Below are 10,660 nucleotides of genomic sequence, written 5' to 3' on the forward strand. Positions count from 1 at the left end.
CTCTCTCTCTCTCTCTCTCTCTCTGTCTGTCTGTCAGGAGAACCACTGCAGGCGTATTAAGATCTTGGGAGACTGTTACTACTGCGTGTCTGGTCTGACCCAACCTAAGGCTGACCACGCCCACTGCTGTGTGGAGATGGGCCTGGACATGATTGACACCATCACGTGAGTGACAACTGACCACACACACACACACACACACACACACACACGCACACAGCCTGAGAGCTCATTCTCCAGAGCATGTTGTTTTTCTGTCTCTTATTTCTAACGGATGGATGTCACTGCTTGAGCTCCTTATCACCCAGGACAGGTGCTGCCATATACACTCATTTCTCACTGTGACATCCCTCGCTCAGCCTGATGGACAGAGCTTGCTCTCCCTCTCACCACCCTCTCTCTTTCTCTCTCTCTCCTCCCCTCCCTCCTTCTCTCTCACCCCCCCTGTTCTCTGAAGGCTTTGTATACTGATTTAAGAGGGAGGAGAAGCTTTGGAGAAAGTCCTGCTTTATCTCCTCAAAGCCATACCAGGCACAGCGGCAGAAGATTTTAATTATCAGCTGTATGTTATATCATTACTGCCCCCTGTAGGTCGGTGGTGGAGGCAACAGAGGTGGATCTCAACATGCGTGTGGGTTTGCACACAGGCCGGGTGCTGTGTGGAGTCCTGGGCCTGAGGAAGTGGCAGTATGATGTCTGGTCTAACGATGTCACACTAGCTAATGTCATGGAGGCCGGAGGACTTCCAGGGTAAGTACAACTGTAGTACCTTCACAGTACATACCTGTAGCTATGCACAGGTTCCATTTTCATCCCTAGCCCCTTTCCTAACCCCTTACCACTTCAGCAGTCATTGATCTAGAGGGGTTGAATAACTAAGCTTTAAAGATCTGGTTTCAGTTAATTTCCAGTTAGCTTGGTTAGATTAACTGAAATTGAATGAATGACTTGAAAAATCAATCTCATCCCTGGAAGAGATAAAAACAGATCCCCATGAATTACATGGTAGTCATTATCCCTGTTCTTCTCTTTCCTCTCTTTCTTCCTCTCTCCTCTCCTCTCATCTCTCTCCCCCTCTCTCCCCCTCTCTCCCCCCACAGTAAGGTGCACATCACTCGAACCACTCTGGAGTGTCTGAATGGAGACTACGAGGTGGAGCCAGGTTGTGGTCACGAGAGACACGCCTTCCTCCAGAAACACCACATCGAGACCTTCTTTATAGTTCCTTCCCACAGACGCAAGGTAACAAACACCGAAACGCACTCGGTGCGCTTCTATTTCCCTGGACATTCCCTGGATGAAATTATATTTCTAAGCCTATTAAGCCTCACCCTCAATACATGATATGATATCTTAATTAGAAACACTATTTATCCTTACAGCTTTTTTTCAGTTGTGTGATCTCTCTCTCTCTCTGTGTGATCTCCCCTCCCCCTGTATGTGTGTCCTCAGATCTTCCCAGGGCTAATCCTGTCAGACATCAAGCCAGCCAAGAGGATGAAGTTCAAGACAGTGTGCTACCTGCTGGTGCAGCTCATGCACTGTAGGAAGATGTTCAAAGCAGAGATCCCCTTCTCCAATGTCATGAACTGCGATGATGACGACAAGGTGTGTGTGTGTGTGTGTGTGTGTGTGTGTGTGTGTGTGTGTGTGTGTGTATGGCCAAGTGTGGGTGGGTGTGTGTGCGTGCGTGCGTATGTATGTGTTTGAAAGAGAGAGAGAGGTTTAATGGTGTGTGTGTTTAAAAAGGATGATGAGTATGTCATTTGGGTGTGTGTGTGAATGTGTTGATGCGGGTGGCATGTGTTTATTCATATTTCGGGAAAATAACATGGCTGAGTACTAAAACCATTTAGTGGGTTTTATGTCCAACGCTGATAGAGTGAAATCCTGCTCGTCTTCCTAATCTGACACTCAGTCTCACGCATATAAACACACACACACAAGCACACTAATCTGGATCACTCCATTAAACCCACCAGTGTAGGCATACAGTAGAGGGTGCTTCGGTCACAGCTACTTGTCTCCTTGTCTACAGTATCTGTGCATATATCAAATGTAACAAATAAACATAGTTCTCTATTACAGTGAATGTGTGTGTGCGTGTGCGTGTGCATCTGTGTGTGTACGTGCATGTGTGTGGACGTGTGTGCGCATGTGTGTGTGTGTGTGCCTGTGTGTGTTTTAAACACTGTGACTCAGTGATGACTCCGTTTGTTGTTACTGATGTGGAGGCATCATTTTGCATATCCGTCAGAAATAGCCTCATGCTACTGTACCTTGTAATCCTCCTAACTGCTCATGCTAGCATTATGACACCATTAAGCTAGCCTCTGACACAGCTACCACAGAGCACTCTTGGGCTACACTATGTTGCTAACATTATTACCTCATTATGCTATGACTTCTAAACATGCTGTAATCTTTCTGACACTACAAATGGTGTTAACATTGTAGCACTTAAAATAATGTCATAATGCCAGGAGTACTAGTAATTTTGAAATTAATGAGCTGCTGGTAGTGCTAGTGTTGTGAAATCATTATGCTATGATCGAGTGACCTGCAGAGTGCTAGCATTATGACATAATTACAGTATACACTGCTAGTGATAGCGTTGTGACATTATTTTGCTGTATTATGACTCCATCACATAATGATGAGGTGACATTATGACACCGTTAAGCAAGCTAGCCTTTGACAGAGCCCTCTTTGGGCTAGCATTACTAAATCATTATGCTATGATTTCTAAATGTGCTTCTAACTAATATTATATTGTGACATTATATGCTTTATTATTATACTATGCTTGAATTTTGACACTATAGCTTATTATCTTTAAGCGTCACAATAGACTGTGTGAACGTTTAATTTGATAGAAACGCATTGCTGTGTTTTTGTGTGGTTTATATCAAATATAACAACTATTGTCTTATGTAATATGATTGAGGGCACTCAGAACAGATTTCCCACATCCACATATGCTATTGGTCGGTAACACATTTGCCTCTTTACACATAAATTCAACCATATCAATGACACATGAGGCTGAATCAGCTGGAAGTTTATGCAGTGAGATCTGACAGGATGCAGTCAGCATACGGTTGCTCCAGTTTTAGCCAAATCTCCGCTACGATAGTTGAGATATATCAAACCACTTGGCCAGCTAGTATGTTTATTTCCATGTCATGTTGGTAGATACAGTACTTAGCTAGTTACAATTACTGAGAACCTTACCTCATAAATATTGCAAACCATATTCTGTTAGCTGGTTGACGTAGCTAGGAACTGGTGGTTGACAAGGTTTGTGAATGCATCTCTCCGTTGTTTGACAGATAACAGGTCAAAAAGTATAAAAATGAAATTCAACTGTCAATAGAGGATTTGTCAGTTATCACCGGCCTTTACATTTTTATTTTATATCACCCAAATATCATATCATTTCGCCAATTATGATAGAAAGCAGTTTGATTGAGCAGGGTTTTACATTATGTGTGTATGAGAGAAGACTGCCCTTGCCCCCCAGCTAAAATTCTAACGTTACACCCTAATATGATTGAGTGACAGAATTCCATGAGAAAAGACTTTGCACCAGCACTATGTCACCATTATGTCATAACAAGGCTATACCACCAGCAGCCCTTGCATGATGACTATAGTGAAACAATTTTGTTATAATGGCTAATCTTACTTTATAGTGTCATTATTAGGCAATTATGCCTAATAAAGAATATATTGTTCTTGCAGAATGGTATTCATACCACTGCATTTGTTATGCTTCCTTACGGAATATTTCTGAATTTGAGCCCTAACAGATTAAAGTTGGGATTTGTCCCTGACAGAGACGTGCGTTGCGGACAGCCTCGGAGAAGCTGCGCTGCCGGACGTCCTTTTCGACGGGTGCCGTTCAGCAGTCCCCCGGGACGCGGGTCAACCGGTACATCGGCAGGCTGATCGAGGCGCGCCAAACCGAGTCTGAGACCACAGACCTCAACTACATCACACTGACCTACAGGAACAGAGAGAGGGAGCACAGTGTGAGTAGTACACACACACACACACACACACACACACACACACACACACACACACACACACACACACAAACAGTGTGAACGGGCCTTATCCTCCATGCATTCTCTCTGTCTATGGGAGTGGCACACTTCGTGACTCCCTCTACTGTAGCTCCTGCGTATCTCTCTCTCCCTCCCTTCTCTTTCCCTCTCTCCCACGCACATCGTCTCTGGTGTTGGTGTAAGGAATCCACCCACCATCTCAGGAGGGGGTGCTGCTAATGATTTGGGAGCGTTTGAGCTACACACACAATATCTTTCTCATGTGTGTGCGTGGGAGGGGGACACAAAGAGATAGAGAGCAGAAGACACATAATTTGTGTATGTGTGTGTGTGTGTGTGTGTGTGTGTGTATGTGTGTGTGTGTGTATGTGTTTGTGTGTGTGTGCGCTTCTGTGACATTTGCTGTTTACTCAACTATTATGTAACAATGCTCTCTCTCTTTGTCTTTCTTTTTCTAATTTTTCCTCAGTATTATCAGGTGTATGATGATCACTTCATCGGTGCAGTGGTTCTTTCTCTGGTCCTCGCAACACTATTTGGCCTTATCTATCTTCTGATGATACCACAGTACGTACGTAGACATACACACACACACACACACACACACACACACACACACACACACACACATACACACACACACACACACACACGCACACGCACACACACACACGCACACACACACACACACACACACACACACACACGCACACACACACACCACACACACACACACCCACCCACCCACCCACCTACCCACCCCCACCCCCAACACACACACACACACACACACACACATACACACACACACACACACACACACACACACACACACACACACACACACACACATACATACACACACACACACACACACACACACACACACACACACACACACACACACACCACACACATACACACACACACACACACACACACCCACCCACCTACTTACCCACCCCCACACCCAACACACACACACACACACACACACACACACACACACACACACACACACACACACACACACACACACACCTACCCCCCCCCCCCACCAACACACACACACACACACACACTCACATTTTTCTTATTCAAACTGTCTCTGTTGGTGTACAGTCATGTAATGTTTGGGACAGGTAGAATAAAGCGAAAAAAGCAGTGAAAACATATTTTTCTCTCTCTGTGTAGGGGACTGCTGGTCCTGATGTTGCTGGTGCTGTGTGTGTGCTTCCATGTGGCCTGTGTGATGTATCTGCACATCACCAGTGTTCAGGTAGGGGGACTGCACACGTCTCTCCGTTACCTGAATGATTGGGTAGTGAAGTGTTCTCCTTTATAGTGCTCATTTGTCCCCCTCCCTCTTCATTCTCTTTTCAAATAGACCACAACAGCTATTATATTCCACCCATTTACTAATAATGCATTTCAAACATCGTTGAGATCAAACAGGTACTTCAACTGCTCTTCTTCTCTTGCTCTCCCTCTCTCTCTCTCCGTCTCTCTCTCCCCCCTCTCTCTCTCTCTCTCTCACCCTTGCTGTAGTGTTTTCCAGGTTGTCTCACCATTCAGATCAGGACGGCGCTCTTTGTCATTCTGGTCCTGCTGACCTACTCTGTCACTCAAGCATGTGTGGTAAGTCTATGTATTTATACGCTCTTCCACCTGGGCTGCCCGCCTGGCACCGCCGCCTCTACGTGGATGCACGGCTTTTCGGCTTTTCACTGTCCTGGCACCCCGCTGGTGGAATGAGCTTCCCACTACTGTCAGGACTGCAGAGTCACTACCGATCTTCCGCCGTAGATTGAAAACCCATCTCTTCAGACTACATCTTAACAGTCCCTCCTAAAGACCTCTTCAACCCCACTACCCCCCCTGTACAAGTTCTCTCCTGTTAATAATATATATATATATATTTTTTAAAAAGGCTTCTGGCATGACGACTGCCAATGGCCCCTGGTGTGAGCATTGATTACTTTGTCTTATGATGACTGTTGGATAGATGATTCACTTACTTAAACAAATGTATTTGTTGTAAGTCGCTTTGGATAAAGGCGTCTGCTAAATGCCATAAATGTAAATAAAATGTAATCTTAATGTGTACATATGCATTTACGGACATTGCCACTATTCATTCCCATTGCTTTGAAACTGACATGCTCAATCATGAGGCTTACTGTACAAGGCCTCCTCTTCTTCCATATCCTCTCCTGTCTTCTAACTTCCACTCCCCCCCTTTACCCTACCCACCTTGCCCCCACCTCACCCCTCTAGGTGAGCTGCATTCCCTGGGTGTGGGGAGCTAACTCCAACAGCTCCATGGAGATGGTTTCCGTGGATACGGTTGGCGGGGCAGTGAATGGGACAGTGGCAGAAGGGATGTGTACAAGTGTTGCGTATGCACTCCTGTCCTGTGTGGCTGGAACACTCACCATCGTCCCCTACCTCCGTCTGTCCTCACTCCCCAAGATTGTGATGCTCTTCCTCCTCTCCTCCCTCTACACCGCTGTCATGGAGACCAGCGGATACCGCCTTGCAGTGGGGTAAGAAGGGATTGAGCAGGGTATGTTTTATGACTAAGTATCACCAAGGTGTGTGTTTTAAAGCTGTCTATGTGTGTGTGTGTGTGTGTGTGTGTGTGTGTGTGTGTGTGTGTGTGTGTGTGTGTTGTTCTTTAGAGGAGGTTTTCTCGACTCACGGAGGTACGATCCTGTGTTGGCTGTCCTGCTCTTCGCTGGGGCTCTGGCTCTGCATTCAAGACAACTGGACCTGAAACTACGGCTGGACTATCTCTGGGCCACTCAGGTCAGTGTGTGTGTGTGTGTGTGTGTGTGTGTGTGTGTGTGTGTGTGTGTGTGTGTGTGTGTGTGTGTGTATGTGTGTGTGTGTATGTGTGTATGTGTGTATGTATGTGTGTGTGTGTGTGTGTGTGTGTATATGTGTGCGTGCGTGTGTGCATGCGTGCGTGCGTGTGTGTGTGTTTGACTGAGAGAAAATTATAAACGTATGATTATGAGCCATTATCTCCCTCTAGTGATGAAGACAAGCTATTACAGAGGAAATATAGTAACCAAGCAACTCATCAATTAAATCAGACCTCCAGAAGAAACAAGTAGAAACAGAAATCAGACCTCCTAGAAACAAGCAGATAGGGTTATTCCAATTTCATTCTGCTCTGTTCAGGATATCCACTGCTGTTTATGCTGTTTTATCTATCTAGTGGCATATCTTTTTTGTTATCTATCTATTTGTTTGTTTGTTTTTTGCAGGCAGAGGAGGACAGAAATGACATGGAGAAAGTCAAGCTGGACAACAAGAGAATCCTTTTTAATCTTCTACCTGCACACGTGGCACAGCACTTCCTCATGTCTAACCCCAGAAACATGGTGAGTCAGAAGGACAGCACCATGTTCCAATCAGGTTTGGGTGGGGCAGGAATGTGGTTCATGATGCTTGTTTTTAGGTTGTGTTTTGGTTGAGGTGGGATATTTAGGTTGTGTTTGCATTGAGGTTGGATATGTAGGTTGTATTTGGTTTGAGGTGGGATGTTTAAGTTGTGTTTAGGTTGTGTTTGCGTTGAGGTGGGATATGTAGGTTGTGTTTGGGTTGAGGTGGGATGTTTAGGTTGTGTTTGTGTTGCTGTTGCTGTTCCCAGTGATTGAGGAAAATCCCCTGCCACTGATGTCTGTTCCTCTCCCAGTCCCCTCCCCCCTCTGAGGAAGTGATGAAATCAAACATCCCTGGCTTCCGAACCAGGAAATTTGTATCCTCTCACGAGGACAAGCTTGTTTGGTAAACAGTAGACACAGGAAGTGTCTTTCCGGCACATTGGTTACCTTTAACCTGGAATGCAGAATGGCTACTAATATTATTCCTTGTTACTTCATGAACATAGTATTGTACTGGATCAATATGGTTGTTGATTTCAGAAACATGCAGGAAAGTTACCTCACTTACCTCTGTATTAGAAACTGTATTGTTGGCCCAATGTAACAACTGTCCCGCCTCTGCACTGCTCTAGGATCTGTGTAACAACTCTATATAACTTAGCCTAATAGACTTTCCTGTCTACCACTGTTCTAGGACCTGTACTACCAGTCATATGCTCAGGTAGGAGTGTTGTTTGCCTCCATCGCCAACTTTAATGACTTCTACATAGAGCTGGATGGGAACAACATGGGGGTGGAGTGTCTGAGACTGCTTAACGAGATCATCGCAGACTTTGATGAGGTGAGTGTAGAGAGAAGATTTAGACCTGGGAAGGGTGTTTGATGAGATGTTCAACATATGTCTGTTGTTTGCAAAGCCTACTTGTCACACCTATCTATGCCTATATCTTTATATATCGTGTATTGTATATATTGTATTGTATTGTATTGTATATATCCTCTCTCCCCCCCTGTCTGCAGCTGATGGATAAAGAGTGCTACAGGGACATAGAGAAGATCAAGACCATCGGCAGCACTTACATGGCTGCTGTAGGCCTGGTGCCGACCACTGGCTCCAAGGTACACTTAGAGTAGCTCAAATGTGTCTGACACTTCTTATGACCTCCATACAGACAACTACTGAGACCAAGTCCAAGCCACCTCGGAGACTTTCTCTGGACGTTGATATTTGTATGCATTGACGTTTCAGGCTACAAATCCTTTATGAATACAGTGAGAGAGGGATTAGCAGCCACTGTCGCGTCAGCATATCTGGCCAAGTTTCTTTAAATCCTGTAAGGCTGTCAAACAAAACAGCCTTTTTGCAACTTATGCACTTAATGCAAACCTTACAGCTAGAAGGCTTACATAACTTAAAGGAAGTTATGGTATGGGTTGTGTTAGATAACATCCTGCAATCCAGCGTAATTTGAAAGAATTTGCAACATCTGTGAAAGAGAACAGTCATTTTTTTCTCAGTCATCTTTTGTTGTTTTCTAACTCAAAGGCTAAGAAGTCCATCTCCTCACACTTATGTACTGTGTCCGATTTCGCCATTGAGATGTTTGATGTCCTAGATGCCATTAACTACCAGTCATACAACGACTTTGTCTTGAGAGTGGGTGAGTGAAACACACACACACACACACACACACACACACACACACCAATTTTGTTCTGAGCATAATTTTATGAGGTTCTGACCCTTGACACCGGGCACTAACCAGCTGTCTGTCAGCACTACTGTATATACGCTTGGTAAGGCTGTTTGACAGGAAACGCATCATAGAAAGAGCATTCCTACAGGAAGCACGTCACAGAGAGACCTGAGACTATGTGCTCTATTGTGTTAAGTATCCTGTGAGGAACATGCAAGAGGGGAACTTGTTTAGTCACTGCAGACCCTGATGTACACAGTGCCATCCTGTCTGAGGGGTTTGTATGTGTGTGTATGTTTGTGTGTGTGTGTGTGTGTGTGTGTGTGTGTGTGTGTGTGTGTGTTTGTGTGTGTGTGTGTGTGTGTGTGTTTGTATGTGTCTGTGTCTGTGTCTGGGTCTGGGTCTGTGTCTGTGTCTGCACAAACACAATTTAGTATACTTGTGTGAACCCGTGTGTTAGCCCAGTCACCCCTAAAATAGAGGAAGTGTAGTCTTCATTCTTTATAGCCTCTATGTGTATAGTGTATATGTACAGTATGTTTGTATGGTGATGACAGGTGACGTGTGTATGTACCTTTAGGTATTAACGTGGGACCAGTGGTGGCAGGAGTGATTGGAGCCAGGAGGCCACAGTATGATATCTGGGGAAACACAGTAAACGTGGCCAGTCGGATGGACAGTACTGGAGTACAGGGCAAGATACAGGTACAGTACCACAAACTTATACTGTACACTCACACACTGTACACATACTCACATGCATACTATGTAGGTGTCCAATGCTTGTTAATCTTGTGTGATCTTAAAGGGGCCATGTAGTCTAAACCCTGATTTTCCAGTGTTAATATAGTACTGTATTTGCAATATGAGGTTGAAGTAAGACTGAAATTGTGAAAAGTATGATGACCGTCCCTCAGTGTGACAGCAGTTTGGACAGTGCGGCTCCTTTAAGTTATTTTGCGCCCCCAGGTGACAGAGGACGTGCATCGCATCATCGTGGATTACTACGACTTTGTATGCCGTGGCAAGGTCAGCGTCAAGGGCAAAGGTCAGATGCTCACTTATTTCCTGGAGGGGCGGAGCAGGGGGTCACAGACTCAACCCAGGAACCTCGAGCGCCGGCCGAGCCCACTAACCCGGCCCAACGTCTGCACCAGACTGAGCCCCGCCCCGACCATGACCACCTATGCCACGGTCAGGAACCACTGCCATGGCCTGGTCACAGCAACCACCTCTGCCAACTCCACCATCCTCTACCTACCTTCTGTGTCTGTCCCCACGGCAATGGAGGTGTGAGTGACACAGATACTTGTCTCCATGGTGACCACGGAACCCTCTACAAAGAAAGAAAGAGTGGAGATGGAGATTGAGAGATACTGCAGAATGCAGCCAGTAGGGACAAGAAAGGGACTGAAATAGAGGATTGAGAGAGGGATGAGAGAGTAAAAGAAAGAGGACTGAGGAACTGTCAGCCCAACCCTATATTCTCCTCAGAGAG

At 45.4% G+C, this 10,660-nt stretch overlaps 1 protein-coding gene across 1 annotated transcript in view; it reads left to right on the forward strand.

Moving 5' to 3' along the window:
- adcy1a (adenylate cyclase 1a) overlaps nt 1-10,458 on the forward strand; it is a gene marked incomplete at both ends in the record, with an annotated part of 19,818 nt that extends 9,360 nt beyond the window's left edge. The window contains 16 exons of the mRNA XM_083671603.1: nt 38-165; nt 592-750; nt 1,101-1,242; nt 1,453-1,608; nt 3,840-4,034; nt 4,543-4,640; nt 5,268-5,352; nt 5,622-5,711; nt 6,351-6,619; nt 6,755-6,881; nt 7,346-7,462; nt 8,160-8,306; nt 8,486-8,584; nt 9,012-9,126; nt 9,743-9,867; nt 10,132-10,458. Coding sequence (XP_083527729.1) covers nt 38-165; nt 592-750; nt 1,101-1,242; nt 1,453-1,608; nt 3,840-4,034; nt 4,543-4,640; nt 5,268-5,352; nt 5,622-5,711; nt 6,351-6,619; nt 6,755-6,881; nt 7,346-7,462; nt 8,160-8,306; nt 8,486-8,584; nt 9,012-9,126; nt 9,743-9,867; nt 10,132-10,458 — 2,379 coding nt within the window. The remainder of the gene's footprint in view (nt 1-37; nt 166-591; nt 751-1,100; nt 1,243-1,452; nt 1,609-3,839; nt 4,035-4,542; nt 4,641-5,267; nt 5,353-5,621; nt 5,712-6,350; nt 6,620-6,754; nt 6,882-7,345; nt 7,463-8,159; nt 8,307-8,485; nt 8,585-9,011; nt 9,127-9,742; nt 9,868-10,131) is intronic.
- Nucleotides 10,459-10,660: the final 202 nt, after the last annotated feature.

This window comes from Argentina silus (assembly GCF_951799395.1).
Source record: "Argentina silus genome assembly, chromosome: 6".
Taxonomy (NCBI): Eukaryota; Metazoa; Chordata; class Actinopteri; order Argentiniformes; family Argentinidae; genus Argentina; species Argentina silus.